The sequence below is a fragment of the Nymphaea colorata genome, chromosome 3 (genome assembly GCF_008831285.2).
Source record: "Nymphaea colorata isolate Beijing-Zhang1983 chromosome 3, ASM883128v2, whole genome shotgun sequence".
NCBI classification, from domain to species: Eukaryota; Viridiplantae; Streptophyta; class Magnoliopsida; order Nymphaeales; family Nymphaeaceae; genus Nymphaea; species Nymphaea colorata.
In genome coordinates, this window is record NC_045140.1 from 2,498,436 (window position 1) to 2,516,186 (window position 17,751).

At 43.1% G+C, this 17,751-nt stretch overlaps 2 protein-coding genes across 4 annotated transcripts; one reads left to right on the forward strand and one right to left on the reverse strand.

Moving 5' to 3' along the window:
- Nucleotides 1-489: 489 nt before the first annotated feature.
- On the forward strand, nt 490-10,346 carry LOC116251337 (uncharacterized). The gene is made up of 4 exons (XM_031625539.1): nt 490-921; nt 5,796-6,071; nt 7,566-7,703; nt 8,469-10,346. The coding sequence occupies exons 1-4, from the start codon at nt 598-600 to the stop codon at nt 10,032-10,034; spliced, it is 2,304 nt and encodes a 767-aa protein (XP_031481399.1). The 5' UTR covers nt 490-597; the 3' UTR covers nt 10,035-10,346.
- Nucleotides 10,347-12,541: 2,195 nt separating this feature from the next.
- On the reverse strand, nt 12,542-17,087 carry LOC116250711 (uncharacterized). 3 transcript variants are annotated; one of them, XM_031624555.2, is made up of 8 exons: nt 16,797-17,087; nt 15,149-15,286; nt 14,941-15,056; nt 14,077-14,168; nt 13,966-13,987; nt 13,814-13,882; nt 13,657-13,725; nt 12,542-13,124 (listed from the first exon to the last, which is right to left on the reverse strand). In XM_031624555.2, the coding sequence occupies exons 1-8, from the start codon at nt 17,005-17,007 to the stop codon at nt 13,044-13,046; spliced, it is 798 nt and encodes a 265-aa protein (XP_031480415.1). In that variant the 5' UTR covers nt 17,008-17,087; the 3' UTR covers nt 12,542-13,043. The 3 variants fall into 3 exon arrangements, with proteins under 3 accessions (XP_031480415.1, XP_031480416.1, XP_031480418.1); XM_031624556.2 differs by having other exon boundaries at nt 15,149-15,300; nt 16,797-16,936; XM_031624558.2 differs by having other exon boundaries at nt 16,782-16,895.
- Between the last annotated feature and the right edge of the window lie 664 nt (nt 17,088-17,751).

Sequence of the window (17,751 nt, forward strand, 5' to 3'; positions counted from 1 at the left end):
GCGCGAGTCGCTGCTTCCGCAGCCAGACCGCTGGAGTCAAACGCCAAAGCTGTCCAGTTCACGGCGCACTACTTGGTGCTTTCCCGGGAAGCAGAGAGGCCACCGGAGGCAGAAGAGGCTCACCGTGGAAAGCGAGGTCACCGCCGCTCGTTACGCGACGGCGAAAGTGGCCGGCCCTAATGAAGACGCACGGAGCCGGAGAGGTCAGCTCCGGCGGTGGTCGGCCGAGAGCGGAGGCTCCGGCGGTGGTTGGAGGAGACCGGAGGCCCCGGCGGCGGAGGTCGCCGGAGTGGCGCGGAAAGGAATACAAACTAAGTGAAAAATGAAAAAGGGCAAAAAATAAAAGGAAAAGGAGGCGAGCCGTACCGATGTGGGACCCACCGTTAAAAATTAAAATAGGAAAAGGAGTAAACCTAGAGTTAAATTTTTAACCGCAGTTAGTTCCCGCTTATAAGTGCCTGCCCTTTTTGACTCTCACACCCCCACCCTGGCGCTCTCTTATTTCAAAGTCTCTCTCTCTCTCTCTCTCTCGGGACTTGGAAGGGTGTTTGGCTGAGGCTATGAAGGCCTGAGAGTTTACGGTATAGAAGATCGGCAATGACGGTGTTCGCGCACTCTTCCGGCGGGTTTCTCGCCGGGAAGCAGGTGTTTCCGGTAGATTACGAGGCAGAGGTGTCGCAGAGGTTGGTGGATGCTTGCGTCTCCGGCGACGTCAAGGGGGCTCTCGAGTGCGTCGCCGATCCCTTCGTCGATGTCAACTTCGTCGGCGCGGTCTGCCTGCGGGCGCGCCGGGCGGAGGTCGTGCTGCGGGAGGAAGCGCCCGACGAGGTCGTCGCGGAGAGCGAGGAGTTGAGGACGGATGCCACGCCGCTCTTCCTCGCCGCCCACACGGGGAACGTCACGCTCGTGCGGAAGCTCCTGGTGAGCTCTCTCTCTCTCTCTCTCTGATTATCTGACGATGCTTTCATTCATCCTCTGCTTCTCGTCATTAGTTGCTCTGTTGATTTTGCGTTCTTCTTCTTGCTTTGCTGTTGATGCATCATCATTCTCGATTGTCAGCGTGATCTCCTCCTTCCCGGCATTTGCTTGCTCGATACTCTGACTTGCAATGGTTATTTTTCCCTAAATTTTTGTTGTGGCTTTTTTCTTTTCATTTCCAGCTGGAATAGACTCACATGGCTGCTCCTAACTTGTGTAGCCATGACCTTTCTAATTTCCTTTTCTGGCTTTGAAGGAGATGCACCGTTACGGCGCTTGTGGTCTCCTGGTCTCTTTTCTCGCAATACTTCTTGTTGCTTGCGTTTTCTGGTCTTTCGAGACTTAGTCCTAACCGTCAGTGGTTTTTCGTTTTTCCTCTTTCGGGTAAGAGTAGACCTTGCTATTGAGATTATAGCAAGAAAAGATGATGAAAGGAGTCCGTTCGAGTCAAAGATTTATGAATCTATAGTGCTTTATTTTTGAAAGGACATGAAAATGTGGAAGTAGCAAAACAAGGAAATAGCGGAAAGGAAGCACTTTAATGTGGCTCTCAATAACATCTACGGTATTTTTTTTATAGTCCCGGTTTCTGAAATTAATTTTCTCGAAACATGCAAATTTTCATTGATTAGGGCTGTTACGATTATGTTCTGTTGAAATTTGAAACGTCTGTTGTGTCCCTATCAACTTATGGAAAATGTTTAAATGGGGTCCTTTCTCGGAAAAAAGTTTTCAATTCTCCGTCCTTTTATCGGCAAATGAGATTTTCCTTCCTTTTCCTTTTGCGTCATGCCTCAGCCTTCCGGGGGAACTTGCAAAATGGATCTGATTTCATGAAAGTCGTTGATGAACTTGAACTTGCAGCTGTGCTTCCCTAAGAAGACAAAATTTTCTGCTTTTCATTGTTTTCTCGTTTTTTTGTTCACCCGTGGTCTGTCCGAACCGGCAAGACCAGCGTCCTTCTCCATAAGCGTCCTATTTTCCACGATTTTTTTTTCGTGAATCGCGAGAAAATATGGTAATTGGAAATGTCGCTTTTTTAAGGGTAAAATCGTCATTTAAGAATGACAAGTTCCCTTCCACTATGTGGGTAAAGTAATAACAAGCTATAACGTCAAATGTGTTTGATCTCGTTGCCTGAGTACTTTATTCTCCTTATGCTATTGAAGATGACCAGCATACCCCCTGGGTGACAACACATTTGCAGTTATTGTTGTTATTGAATACATTGCAAAAGGCCGCTTGACCTTTAATGAAATGACCCGAGAAGCTTTAAGTTTCAAAATTCTTCCATTTATTATTCTATTTTGTGTGAAACGTAATAACGTACTTCCATTTCATGCTGTGTTTGTGAGTTTTTTTATTCTTTCAAAGGGGTTCCGGCGAAACGTTCTTGTAATATTTGATTCGTTACTGTCGGCGTGAGGTGGGACGTGCACACCGTATAGGAAACAAATAGGGTCGCGTAACTCGCTTTCAGTTTTCTCCCTTCTGGGTTTAATTTTCTGCCTGCAGTCCTAGCCTCGGACAGGAAACTCCATGAGCGCCATGTTAAGGTGGCGCTCTTCATGCACTTGCCCTGAACTACTAGAAGCGCTTGAATGCAATAATTTGATCACGGGTCTCGTGCGAGCAATGCGCCTACAACTGCTTCTTTACAAGAGAAAGCGACGGAAATACCTGAGGGTGCGCTGAGAAACCCATTATGTCATTATCTAATTTGGGGTTCTGAGACTGACTAGGTGTCTCGTCCTGGTCAACAACTGGGGAGGACGGTCGCCGAATTTGGCTTTCCGTCGCATGTGGGGTGGGCTGTGGCACATGAAACTTTAGCTTGCCCCTATAGCAGGGGCTAAAGGGTAGTATGGTCATCAAAAGTTATGGTCGCCTTGGAGAAATGGCGACTTTCCTCCCTCCTGCTCTACCCCGGCAACTTGCCGGTTCTGCTGCCATTTCGCTCATCGTGCCTCGCGATTCTCTACAGCGGCTGACATGGCACGTGAAGTGAAATTCCATTTCTCATACTGAACTGTTTTCGTTAAGCATGATATAAAAAAGTAGGCGATCTGCCCATTTTGCACGGGGTTCTAGGCTTGGTTATGGTGCCTGCCTTTCTTTTCCTATCTAGACGTGTAAAAGAGAGAAGTAAACCTCCGAAACAGTAGCACGCGGTTGTGGGAAGTGGGTGAATCCACTGTCCGGCGAGGGTAAATATGGCGATGGTTGCCTGCATGCCTATCTTTTTGTCGATATTTGCAGCCATTCATCGGCACGATTGGGATGCGGTTGTTTAGTCGCAGTAGGGGGATGGTCTTCAAGGATATTGCCTGGGATTTCCAACAATTAGGTATTTTAGGAAAATGACATGATCCCAGTTTCTTGGGTGTTGGGTGTGCTCATGCGGCTTTGAGGTGTCGGCATGGTCCTTCCCACTTGGTTGTTGGCTTGTTGCTATCGCCAAGATAAGGTAAGAGCTCCCAATCGACTCCAAGTCTCCAATGGAGCGTTCGTCTGGAAGTGGGCTTTTTCCAACCAATGCACTGAACCGCATTGGGTTGTTTGGTTTTGAATGATATTCTTCCCAATAAAACCTAAAGTCTCCATGTCTCATTTTTTGCCCTAGAGCTATCTTCCTTTGCTGTTTCTTCGCGCAAACATTAATGTGTCCCTGTCAACTGTTTCAATTCATTGATTGGCACTGTGACCCCTCGATGAAAAGTAATTAAGACCCTGCCACTGCTTGCTGGAGGTGCTTTTCTCCCCTCAAATATTAATGCCTGTCCCTTCAAAATTTATTCATTTTCACTGTCCAACTTCTTTGTTAGGTCCTATGTCATTTGGTGGCCATGTTACTCCACTCGCGACACCCGTGATTCTCTTCTGATATTTTCAACCTTTGATCACACAAATGCCTCTCGCGGTCGTACAGCTTGGCTAATTAATCTGCAAACACGTGGAAAATTGTGGTAGTTTGGCTACTGCTTACTCTGAATGTACATTATCGCATAAGCCATTATTTTGTAGCATTGGCAGTGCGCCTCGTTTTGTCTGCCCAGTCTCTTCCAGTGGGAGCCTGGGAGGTGGATAGGTATCCTAGGTTACAGCACTATTGTTATTTTTTGAAACTGTAACTATGTTACTGTTTATTTCTGCTGTGTGGATTATCATGTGGTTCCTGTGTACATGTACGTGAGCCAGGATGACCCGTCTACACTGATTTGTTGTTTTTAATCACTGGTGACGATGGCGATGACGTTTGAGGAAAAATATTCATCCGTATATCATAGATCAAAAGCATGTCTATCTCGCGTTTACCATATTGATTACTTTGTATGGTTTTCTTTTCTGGCGTTTGGTGAACTGGCTGTTATTCGCGGCAGTTTGAGAGAGGTCCGTGGATAAAGAATCTTATTCATTTCTCAAGGAAATCTTTTAATCCCAAAGTCTTCTTCTGAATGCACTTGAAGATTCTCGTTTTCAGTATGCACGTCTCCTCCCCCTTTCTTATTCTCTGAGGAACGCTAGCTGTAATGTGAACATTAAGGCAATGCATTGTTACATAGGGGTCTGCAGGAAATCATCTTCACTGGTAAGCAAATAAATATCTGCCTAGAGAATGTTCTTGGGAGGAGGCGGTTGGATTGTCTTAACCGTGGTGGACGAATTCTATCATGCACGTAGTGGTTGCCAGTCATGTCAATCAATGTCCATTTGTATAGTTACACAATTCCCCGTTTAAATGAATGTTTGCTCGAACTAGTTAACATATAAGCCAAGGATACTTCGATTTAGCCAGCCATAGGATTGGGGCAGTAGAAATGCAAAAGCCTGTTTAATCTGAGAAGAAGCTTGTCGTCAGCAATCAAAGCTCTGGGGCTAGATATCAATATTGTTACTATTTTTTTTATCTCGCCAATAAGACTTCTGACTGCCTAGATGAGAATGACAAATGTAAATTCATGAGGCGTAAAAAAGCTGCCTGTGAAGAGGGATGGAGGACTGTGTTTCTGAACGTGCATTTTTGCGGATTTCAAAATATGCTATTTTGTCTGTTTATCCATTTAACGCTTTGAATTTATTTGCTGCTGTTCTGGTGCATTGTCAATTATCTATCATAAAGGCAGCTGTGGGTTGAAGGTGGGGACACAAATCCATGCATAGGGACCTACGGAAGAGTGTCGGTTGCTATGGACAGTAGATGGTCTGGATAGAAGCGTCTCTTTGGCTCTACATTTCCTTTATTCCATGGTTAAGAGCCTCTAGGGTAAAGCACAAGAATGTCTGCTGGCTTTGCATGAGTTCTTTCATTTATGATGCGATGGTGCTAGTGGGGTCATTTTTTGTTTGTCTATCTGAAATTTCTGGCGATCATCCTCCTCCATACAGATATTTTTTTTTCAATAATGCACATGGGATACCTTTTATCCTCCATAGCTACTACATCCAATTATGTAGTTTTGTTTTTTTTCAGACAACTTGATCTTGGGAATGCATGATTGGGTCCTCCGAATCATTTGAAAATTCTGGAGAATCGTGGAAGTATTTGGGCCTTCACCCTGTTATTTCCCCGGCAATCTTAATATGGACAGTGACTATAAGAATCCGGGTAGCAAATAGGGGAAATCAAAGCCAGACGCACCCACACACTCTCTCTCTCTCTCTCTTTCTATTCTTAAATAACATAATAATACTACACTATATTAATTCTAATTTCGACTAGATATGAAGGGAGTAGACGGTTGTGAGAGAGAACTTTATGATTCTATCCACGTGTGGCTTGCTCATTTTTTCTTTTGCAATTTTGGCATATACGACAGATCGTCGGTGCTGATGTGAATCAGAAGGTGTTCAGGGGGTTCGCGTCGACAGCTGCTGCCAGAGAGGGCCACACTGAGATACTGGAGATATTGTTGAAGACAGGGGCTTCCCAGCCAGCATGTGAAGAGGCCCTGCTGGAGGCCTGCAGCCATGGCCGTGCGAAGCTTGCTGAGCTGTTGATGGCATCTGATATGATCAGGCCCAACGTTGCAGTCCATTCACTAGTTACCGCCAGCTGCAGGGGGTTCACCGATGTTGTTGCGACCCTCATTAAGGTAAACTTTCTACCCTCGTAAAGGTAAAATTTCTATCAAGAATTCATTTTGCTGTTGTTGGTAAAGTATGTGGGGCCATCAATGCAATAGGCTGCATCAAGGCTAGCGTGGTCGAGTATAGAGTTAGGCCATACTGCCGTTTGGCCGACGAGATTTAGGCTTGGTCTAAGTAACCATCATTTCATTGAGAAATCTTTAGAAAGGACCCTTCACATCAAAGGCTGTTATTTAAGTCCAAACTTCTATTAGATGCTGTTCTGTGGTTCTAACCAATGACCTTATTCCAGTTTTTGGGGTTCTTTATTTTTTCACTTCATGCCTGTAAGAGAGACCAAAGGTCTCTGTGATAGTTTAACTTGATGCGGTTCCTGGAGTTGTTTCAGGCTTTAATCAAGTGCATGCATGTTCCCTGATAGGCTGCAACTTTCAAGTTGATTCAGTTTACTCTGAACTAAACTGACACTCGTAACCGGATTGTAAGTCGTTCTGTTCCGGACTTGTTTTTGCACTTTTCCTGGCTCTGTGAATAAGGGTGCCTCTTATGCTTCCTTCCAAGTAGTTCTTTTTGTACTGTCCTCGTACCCTTCCAATCCCACCTAATAATGTTTTGTAGTAAAACCTCATACGTAGCTTAGGAAATGCTTCTCATGTGTGATGTCCCTTTTAAAGTTCTTCATGGTATTTCTGGATTCCCATGGCTATTATCGGGACTTGATTCCCGCTTGGTAGGGGACGTCTTGTTTGGTATCTTATGTCCAGTTTGTTGCCAGCGTAGGGAAAGAGAATAAATAGGCGAGGGTTTCTTTTCAAGCTCTTCTTTTCATAAACGTACTTGCGTTTCTTTTCCTTTCCTTCACACCCACAAGAGCCAATACTCTTCAACAATCTCCTTTTGTTTTGTGGTGGAGTATTTATTTTGCGTACGAAGTGAATAGTTCCACAGCATTCCTCTGTTACATCATCCCTGCCATAGGTTAGGCCACCGACGAGGCCTGTCCGCCAGGTCACAGTTGCCTATGATTTTATTAGCCATGAGATCACCGTCATGCGTTATTCGCAATGGCCGAGGCGGGTCATTTAATGTTTACAATTAAATATCAAAATGTAACACTACTCCTTTAGTCATTTGGAATATTTCTCTGGTACACCAACATCTAAACTTGCAAATGGAAGACCTGTAAAGTTCTCTTTCACCGTGCCACAATTTCGGTGTTGTAAGAGGCCGCTCCTTCGGCGAATTCAACTGAATTTGACCGTGAACTGGCAGGCTGAGGGGATTTATCTGTGAACTGGCAAAAGTGGAAAAACATAAGAGTTGTTTTTAAAACAAACCAAATACAGATTATATGAGAAATTAATTAAAAACAACAAAAAAGCCTTGAAATATCTTTTGAAATAGTGGTTTTCATGATTCGTGGATCGGCAGGACCATCATAGCTCCGGTAATAGTATCCGGGAGGTGTTATTTTTCGTAACTTAATTCCTATATTGCAGTGTGGGGTGGACGCAAACGCGGTGGACAGAGTGCTTCTTCGTTCATCCAAGCCCGCTTTGCATACTAATGTTGATTGTACAGCCCTTGTTGCAGCCATCGTGAGTAAGCAGGTTGCTGTAGTGAGGCAGTTGCTGCAGGTAATTAAGAACCACAATTCACTTCCTCGTTTTTTCATGACCCAGTTTCTCAATTCTCTTTATCAAAGCTTCAACGGGATTGGATTGCTGTAAATGACGTCACAAGGCGGCAGGCGCAACGTTCAGGCGAACAATGTAGCCATGCCGGGCAGACCCAGGAAGAAAACTGGGTTGGCCCACACGTGGTCCATGGAAACCTGATCTGATCTATGTAGGTTGTTGGGTCTAATCAGGAAGATGATGGAGCAAAGCTGGGTAGGACCAGAAAGGAAACTACTTGGGTGGTCCACGCATGGTTTAACTACTTGCATACTTTGACTATAGGTTGGTCTTACCTCTAGAATTAACACCAGGATTTTAGCTGTATGCCTAACCAGAAGACTTGGGATGGTGGATCGAGTCCTCACGAAAACCTGTATATATGCAGTTTCAACAAAGTCGGTGCTTGCTTTGTATTATTGCTGAAATCCTCATCCTTCGATTCCCCGGAAAAATCAACCATGTTTCTTTTGGTGGGGAGGAGCCCATCTATCTCAGACCCCACCATCTGAGCCGACCTCCTTGGCACATCGCTCGTCTTTGCCTGAAGTTATTTTCCATTCTGTCTAACATCCAAGTAGCATGATGTCCCTGTTATATCTCTTTTTATTGGAAAAGTAGACTGCCATCTGCATTAAAGGAGCGTGATGTTTTCGGTGAATGGTCGTCGTTGCATTTTTAATCTTCACAGTCAGTGATCTTCTTTTCATTTACTTCGCTTCTCAGACCGGCGTTAGGACCGATTGCAAGGTCAGACTTGGAGCATGGTCATGGGACTCTGTTACAGGGGAAGAGCTCCGGGTTGGTGCAGGCATGGCAGAGGCATATGGCCCAGCCTGGTGCGCCGTCGAGTACTTCGAGTCCTCCGGAACCATCCTACAACTGCTTATGCAACACCATCCACCGACCATCAGCAGCTTGTACCAAGGGAGGACCTTGCTTTTCTATGCCATCCTGTGCTCCAACCTGCGTGCAGTCGACATGCTTCTGGCATTGGGAGCAGACCTTGAGTTCGTAGCAAGGTCAAAATCAGGACACGAATTCAGGCCTATCCATTTAGCAGCTAGGCTGGGGCACGCCGCCATCCTCAAGCGCCTCGCGTCTTCAAAATGCGACGTAAATTCCTGCACAGACTCTGGCGAAACGGCGCTTATGGTTTGTGCCAGAGCCAGGCAGGAGGAGTGTCTGCGGGTTCTCCTTTCATCTGGCGCTGACTTAGGAGTCGTGAATAAGGTGGGGCAATCTGCTGCTGCCATTGCAGAGTTGAACAGTTGGACGTCCTGTTTCAATAGATTGGTGCTTGATACAGTCCGGTCCGGAAAGAGGATCACATCAAGCAGGCATAAAGTGTTTTCGCCGCTCCTTCTAGCAGCTTGCTGCGGGGATGTTGATGCACTGAAAGTGCTGATCAAGCAGCCTGAGACCAACCTGAATGAACAGGACGGAGACGGCTTCTCTGCTGTCATGCTTGCAGCTGCTGAAGGTCATGTTGCTGCATTCCGCGTGCTTATATTTGCTGGTGCTGATGTGAAGCTCCTCAACAGTGCCGGTGATTCTGCAATGTCTTTGGCCGAGTTGCATAAGAACAGGGACATGTTTGAGAAGGTGATGCTGGAGTATGCACTAGAGAGAGGCAGCCGGACAGGAGGGTTCCACGCACTGCATTGTGCTGCTAGGCGTGGGGATTATGACGCTGCATTGCAGCTTCTAACCAGCCGCGATAGAGATGACGTGAACATGCTTGATTCGGAAGGCTACACGCCTCTCATGCTCGCAGCTCGCGAGCAACAATTGGAACTCTGTAAACTGCTCATCTCTCATGGTGCAGACTGCGAAGTTGTGAACCAAAGGGGCGAAACTGCGTTGATCCTCGCCAGGAAAAATGGTGGTCGTGGGAAGGACATAGAGAGCGTGATACTGGACAAGCTTGCCCGCGTTCTCGTTCTCAGGGGTGAGAGAGTGCAGAAGCATACAAAGGAAGGCAGGGGAGAGCCGCATCCCAAGGAGCTGCTGATGGTAGCGGGCGGAGGGGTGTTGAGCTGGGGCAAGTCGCAAAGAAGGAACGTAGTTTGCAGGGAGGCCGTGGCAGGTCCGAGCAATGCCTTCAGAAAAAACCGCCGGCAGAAAGGCGACGCGGACGACCCAGGAATATTCCGAATTGTGACCAAGAACAGGGAGGTGCATTTTGTTTGTGCAGATCTTGAAAATGCAAAGCTATGGGTCCGGGGGATCAAGCTCATCACAGAGGAAGCATCTGCCTGCGGTAGCAAAAGCCAATCGGAACTCATGTGAGGGGGTCCAGATGCTGCGACTGAATCTTTTTCTCTCTCTCTCTCTCTCTCTTGTACATGATGCTTGTGGGAAACGTCGTGCTTCGTCTCCGAGTATGTATCTTGTGCTTCCGTTTCGTCTTTCCATGTAAAATTGTGAAAGAAGAGGACGCCATCTCTCTTTGTACAGTTTTTAGGTCGTGTCTTGGGGAAAGAGTGATACTTCTTCTCGAAGTATGGGTTTTTTGGGTCCGTCCTGTCTTCTTCCGTTGTAAAAATTTTGAAAGAGGGAGGAGGTAATGTACCAGGTGTACTTAGCTTAGAATTTGTTTTCCACCGTCCGTTCCAGCAAATGGTGTGCTTTTATATGCATCTGCAAACAAGAATCCTAACGCCACTTATTTTCTACTTTAGTTTACTGTTCCCCACCTGATTGGGTACATTAGGCGCTAATTACATCCGGATAGGGTTTCATACCTTCCGCTCGTCTAAGTTTCAACTCAATTCCCGCGTACTAGAATCATGTCGACCACAGTAAACGAAACCAAAGTAGGAATTTGATTACTTAAACGGGAGGGCTGGGAAGTGAACAGCTTCCAAATGCGATACCTTAGCATAGGCGATGAGACTCGAAAAGTAATGTGTAGCAGGCACAAGATTGAAGCATTTTTTTATTCAAAAGAAACAAGCCTTTTTGTAACCATGGCCCGAGAGAATTGGATTGCACCAGCAAAAGACCCTATTCATATTAGGAAGAAGCCATTATCAGTTTCCACATTGCATCAGTTTGCAGGCAAGTAGGATGACAGAGGACGCCGCAACGACCCGTATCAAATTATTTTCCATATTTTTTATTATACTTCAAAATATTTCATAATGGACACTCTGCTTAGTTTGATTCTGAATCAGAATTTGGTCACCGAAAATTGGATATCCATCGTATTTAATAAGGAAAACTCTGTGCCCTGTCTGCACCTTATCATTAATCGGATGTAAACTTTCTTATCAAATCCAACCACTTGAATTCATGTATGAATTGGACATTAGATAAATACCAACTGCTTACATCAAGGAGCAGAAACCTTATAAAAAGCTGAAAAATACTTATGCTGTTGGGTTCAAACGAAAACTTGAGTACAAGGTTGTATGACTATATTTTTTGAGTTTCAATATCTAGACTTCTTTGGAAAGATCACATGGTTGGTTTCACAAAAAACGCAACCTACTAATCGTGTTCTTTTCATAATAATCAACGCCCATAGCTGCTAAGTCACATGTAGAGTTAATAGGCATATCAAAATCACATAGATGGTACATACACAGCCAAATTTGACCAACAGCTACTGAGATATTTGAGGTACTTGTGCATTGTTCGATAGCTAAGGCTGGTTCCAGATCCCAATCCTTCCCACCTCCGGTCTCAGTTATGTTTAAACAAGAAGAAAATGCTGCTATTCACAGCAATACAAAATCCATATACCAGATTACATTCAGGGATGGCCAAACCAAAATAACAAGTGTCGATCATAAGTGAAAAAACAGAATCGGACACAAAGCAATATATAGAAGTGACCCTCCCTTCTGGCCAAGACATTTACGCCTCACCATAATTGGCTTTCATAATGACATAGACGGCACATGCAGGAGCCATGATTTCATTGAGATGTGCGCCATACTTTGCAAAAACCAAAGCTATAGGTGTATAACCTGGTGTTGAGGAAGTAGAGCCAAAAGAGTTTTACCACTATTGCCAAGAGTATCCATGTTTTCCATTGAACCTTGTTTCGAAGACATAATTACAAAAGTACCGATATGCCACTTCCGCTGTCTCATGAACATTATCATAAGATACAATATACATTTCTTTTTTCACTCTAGAAAACAAATGTGATATATAAAGTACCTCAATTAGCTTAATAGCTAGGATGAAGACTATAAATTTATTTATAAAAACTGCTATTTGGGTGCTTTAGAAGAGCCAATCAGCAGAACTCTGTGGAAAATGAACCAAAATGGCATCTGCACATCAATAGCTGCGCCAGTTTATATTTTAAAGACCTTGGATTAACAATTAAGGATGAAAAACTAGTCAAGCAAACTCAGGCAACCCACTCATGTAAGCTTGTCTCAAATTTTAACATCTTTCCTTTAATTTTTGTTTAAAATATATATTCATATATAAATCAAGTGACATAAGCTAAAAAAGAGTCCAGCTGACTCGAGCTTGAGCTTGCCTCATAAAGCTCGAGTTGAGCAATATGCGACTCTCCCTCATTGTTCGTTGCAAGTAACAATCTCAAGGTTTTGCTTCAGGGGATATTGAAGCAAAACCTTGAATGACATGGGCACCACATCCCTTATGCAAATGGGAAGGAAAGCAATGCGCTAATTGATGTGCAGTGCAGTCTCCAACTCAGGCCAATGCAGCCCTGCACCCTAAGGTACATGGGGAGCTCCAACTCTCATTTGAGAAGAGGGATTTCCTCCCCCTCACCCAAAACAATCTTTGAGGTTTCGAAATGCACAAGATGCTTCAGAACAGCTTCCTGTCGGATCTTTTAAATAGCACAACCACATTTCACCAATTTCAGGCCATACGACTTCACCAGACCAACGACACCCACGCGCATAGAACAAAGAAAAAAGGACGGGTCTTGCAACATAGTGTTTAAAAGATCGGTGCAGAAGAAACACATGAACTTTGCTCTTCAAGGCTCATCAAGCACCATCTGACTTTGTATAAGGTAGGTGAGACCCAATTGATGTCCTTAACGCAAAATATGAATTCTGGAGTCTCTCTCCCTCTCTCCTGTCAAAAAATAAGCTCGAACCTATGAGCAAAACTGGAAACGTTACAGAATCTTTCTTTTGTCAACGTAACCTCTCCGCACCCCAACTTTCCAAGTTTTCAGTATCCTCGAGTTCCAGCTTCTCAAAGTTTCTGCCGGCTTGGAAAGACATAGGCTTTGAGCATCCTAAGAATGTCCTCTCCAACAGATTAATTTTGCCTGCTAGAAAAGTGATCATGCGGCTAACTCCCCTTAATCTCCTTCTCCTTTGCCTTGCACATATCCTCCGCGGATTTGACAAATTTTTTCGTCATCTCATCAACCTGGCCAATTCACCAGATGTTTGTTTTGATAGAGAACATAAACGTACATATAGAAGACACACACACACACATATAGAGAGACAAACGAGTAGCTGCTAGACCTAATGATCTTGGTAATTAATTTTTGCATATGCTGAAAAAGGAGCAAACATTCTGAATACCATATTCTCAAATCAACGGTAGTAATTCTCATGATCTAGGTGCTTAGTTAAAAAAAAGGGCATTTTAAGAGCAAAACGAGACAAGCAACAAAAGCTAGACCAGGAAAAACACATGGGAATCAAGAAAAACGCTAGACAAAACATTATTTCTTGTAGATATAGACTCCAACGATGAAATCATTTTTGAGTATTGTTTTAATGAACAAAGCACAACACTACGCCGTCAGTTTTTGTGGGTTGAAGCTAGTGAAGAAACGCACACAAGCGACCAAATTAACCAAGCTATTGCCCAATTTTATCAGGCAACATCGATATGTTAAAGCAGTACAACTACATGCTCGTCAAACTGACAACCATTTTAAACTATTTACCTCTTTTTCCAGCCTTTTCACATCATCTTTAGGCATACTTGATGATGCTTTTTTTATAGTGTCAAATGCCTGCACAGCCCCAGGAAACAAAAGTATTACATTTCACAAAGCAACATCAGAGAAATTCATATTCAAACATCATAATATATTTGCTTACCTTTTGCCTTGCCCTTCTAATGCTCTGTTTGACATCTTCAGAAGCTTTCACTACAATCTTACACATGGCCTAAAAGAAAACCATTAACATGGATAAAGCTCTCTGCTGGTAAAGGAATATTTTTTAAGACGTGCGCACAGAGTTTCACTCACCTGTACATGCTCCTTTGTGAGACTTTCGAGAAGCACCAAAAAAAAAAACTTGCATGTTAGCACTAGGGAAAAGAGAGAGAGAGAAAGAGAGAAGGTGGATGTCATACTTACGGTGGAACAGCTGCAATGAGCCTTTGACCTTCAATTGATGGGTTTAGACCCAGTGGAGAGGAGGCAATGCCACGCTCTAACTCTTTTAGTGACTGAAACATCCAGTGAAACCCTTTCAGTCAGTTTATCAGTGAGGTTATGTGGTTCAACTCATAGGATACCAATTTCACTAAAGCTTTAAAAAAATTTTTTAATGATGGTTCAAAAGATAATGTCAAAATAACACCAGACATCTATATTGTAATGCAGACAGGTGCTTTTCCTTAACAATCTGAATGTTAATTGAGCTATGGACAGACCACCAATTACCCAATAGAAGAGGTTTTCTACTCAGACATAAAGAGGACACTGGTCTTCTTAGATGTATAAAAAGTTTACACATTATACAATGTGTCTTTTTGCTAGTGCCAACATGATCTAGACACAATTACACAGGCAATAACAAATTGTTAACCATAAAATTTACATGAGCAATCTAATAATTGGTATGAACAAAGGCAGTTCCTCGCATGACACATTCCTGTCAGTTCGGCATGCCTAATAGAAGATGAGGGTACAAAACACACTTTAGAAACTTTTACAGCACCATAATGTTAGCCAATTAGGAGAAAAGGACAACCATTCCAGTTGGACAACTAAGACACAGAAAACTATCCAGTGCATCAAAACATAACTCACGCATCCCATAACTTTCATAATTTTTACCTACACTTTGATCATGCATTGTGCAGCTACCTAACTAAAATTAAGCTATTGATTCATGTCAGGCAGATCCCCGAGGGTGTAAACGACATTACATTTATGTGATGTATGCAATTGATCTTAGTAGCATATTCTGAAATATAAGCAATTATCAAAACTTACATCAGGATCATATGGGGTCACAGAAAGAGTATGTGCATCTATAACAGAAACAACAGCAAGATGACTTAGAGGACTCTTGATCCCATGTGCTTCTATGATGATGTGATCCAGCATTCCTGCAAGAACATATGCCACATGACTACTAGTCTACTAGTCTAACATATTTAAACATGCAGTGGATGTATAACAATATAAGGCACCATCCTACCCGCTGAAGCCCTTCCAGTTCTCAGTTTACTTAATTCTCGTGACAGTGCATCTATTGCAGCTTCCATCTGTAAAGAAGCAGCAGGTCTGACACTTGGTCCAATGTCCGGTATTACTTCAACTGTGTCATTATCATCTTCTACAAAATTGCAACTGAAGCATCATAAGTTCAGAGAGTGACAAACATATGACTTTTATAATGGAAAATATCACTGTTACAAGATGAAAGCTGTACTTGCAAGAAAGTGGAACTGAATTCTCCAACAGGTTCTAGAATCTAAACATAGAACCAAATCTATAAGGCAGTGCTGGAAACCACAATCTATAGAAAAATTTAGTAAACTCAGAAAACATCATGCCTTCGTGAAACCAAAGTTAATTTCAGGTCTTATAAGTGCTGAATGGCATAAAAATGTGATCAAATGTCTCCAGAGTCCAGGCCAACTAATCCAAAACATCAAATTTGGCATTAATTAGATGATTTTGGACTATACTATAGAACATGATCTTATAGCTTTTATATGAGTGTATATAAAGCTAGTATTAGGTACTTAAATTTCATTTTATGATTATGCAATGTCATGTACAATGAGTAAACGATCCGGTTTACTTGATTCACAATGATGATTTAGGTCTCCTTTTACTTTTACATATCAAGCACCGTGTTTCTACATTTTTTATCGATTTTATTTTAATCGACCAACTCGGCCCGACTAATTCTCACTAGTTTTTTTTCAGGGTTTTTTCTGAGCTGCTCCCCAACGTCTGAAATTGACAACTTAGAGCCAACATAAAACAATCAATTCGTGGGAGCTACTAAACAAGCATTTTAAGAAGAAGATAAAATGTCCTCCATGTCATGTGCATTGCACATGACATTTACAAGGGTAGTAATCTTCAAGAAAATTCCAGTACTTCCTCGAAATTCATAAAAGGTCAAGCCTTTTGGTTGGAATAAAATCTTATGCACGGCCCAATTTGAAGGCCACATCAGGCAACGAACTCTTGCATCATGACAGTAGGCAAAGAGTGAATCGAACAGACCTGGTACACACACTTAGATGATGTCTGTTTCATAGAGAAGTAAGAACATGATAAACAGCCATTATGACTATCAAATGTCATTTTTCGTTAGGCCTTGCCAACTGACATGCATAACGAGACGCATTCAGCAGAAACAAGAGAAAATTTATTCATTTTGCACCATGCTCGTATAGCCTGCAAACCAATATCCAAGAGCAGACTATGAATTTCTTGGTGCCGCCATAAAGAAACAATAAAAATCTAAAATACAAGGACCACGGCATCAGCAACATCGTGATTCATTAAATCTTGCTCCACTACATAGCTTAGGCCTCATGGCTCCTATCTCTCCATGTTTCTTAGCAAAAACAACAAACCTCTTGTACTTGCAATAGCGACAAGATTAAATCACCAAAAAAAAAAAGAAAGAAAATATGTTACGAACGATTCCGATCGTTTCGATAAAACCAGCGAAGAGAAAGCTATCCCCACGTTCATTCATATCCTCAATCTGCCACAGGTTTTCCGGCAAAAAGTAACGGAACAAAAGTCCATATATCGTCAATCTATGGAAGAATCACCACAAGGAATCGTGACATAAGGATTTAAACCTCGCTAGTGCTTACTTGACTTCCTCCCTTTGGCGAAGCCCCTCTGGAAATCCCTATGAAGGAAAGCACTCGATTGGGAGATTTCGTGTTTCTGAACGGAATGATGAATGGTGATGGAATGGTAAGAAATGAACGAGGAAGAGCGGACACCACCCAAAAAACGAGAGCAACGAAGAATATGAGCTCTAGAAGTCAATGTGCGCCTGAGAACAGTTGCAGTAGCCATGGATCCTCTCCCTATTCTTCACTTCAGTCTCATAGAACACAGAGGAAGAAGCGCTGGATGGAGCTGCTGCTACAAGGAGTGTTCTGGCGGCTCGCGGTAGGGTTTTTGCGAAAGTCGACGGTCCTCCTTACGGTGGACCCCACTCGGCTGCGTAAGACACGCGATGCGGAGGAGCCCCAAACAAGGGTGTCGTGCGACTCGTACCAGAGAATGCGATGCGTATCGGTTTGAACTCTTCACAAAAATCAAAGTAAAAATTGTTGAACCAATTTACTGTTCCTTTTTTGTTAGCATGTCGACAGATAGAAGGTGTACCGACGGATGTGGATCGATTTCTGAATATTTGGTCTCGCATCGGCCTATTTTTCTTATGTAATGTAGGAGTGTTTGATGAATCGAGCTAACCTCAACTCAGATAAACTTCCCTCGAATTCGACTCGTTTATAGGTAGAAGAACTGTTCAATTGAATCGAGCTTGACTCAAACTCATTTAAGCGGGCTCGATTCATTTAATAAACGAGTCGAGTTCGAGTTAACCTAAATGAGTCCAACTCGAGTTAAGTGGGTTTGACTCGTTTAAGCTCCACAAAGAAAATATATATAATATGTCTCATAAAATAATAATAAAAAAAATTGCTCAAATGGGTATGCACCTAGTATGTGGGAGGTTCCATGTTAAAATCTATAGGTCACCTCTTTCTTTGAATTTTTTTTTTAATGAAATGTTTGGCTCGCCTCAAGCCA

Excerpts from the sequence above, each read along its gene's own strand:
- LOC116251337 (XM_031625539.1), top strand. The coding sequence starts at position 598 with ATGACGGTGTTCGCGCACTCTTCCGGCGGGTTTCTCGCCGGGAAGCAG. Across the intron at positions 922-5,795 it reads CGCTCGTGCGGAAGCTCCTG|ATCGTCGGTGCTGATGTGAA; the intron begins GTGAGCTCTCTC and ends CATATACGACAG. Across the intron at positions 7,704-8,468 it reads TAGTGAGGCAGTTGCTGCAG|ACCGGCGTTAGGACCGATTG; the intron begins GTAATTAAGAAC and ends TTCGCTTCTCAG.
- LOC116250711 (XM_031624555.2), bottom strand. The coding sequence starts at position 17,007 with ATGGCTACTGCAACTGTTCTCAGGCGCACATTGACTTCTAGAGCTCAT. Across the intron at positions 15,287-16,796 it reads CGCCAAAGGGAGGAAGTCAA|AAGATGATAATGACACAGTT; the intron begins GTAAGCACTAGC and ends GCAATTTTGTAG. Across the intron at positions 13,988-14,076 it reads CTCATTGCAGCTGTTCCACC|TCTCACAAAGGAGCATGTAC; the intron begins GTAAGTATGACA and ends GCTTCTCGAAAG.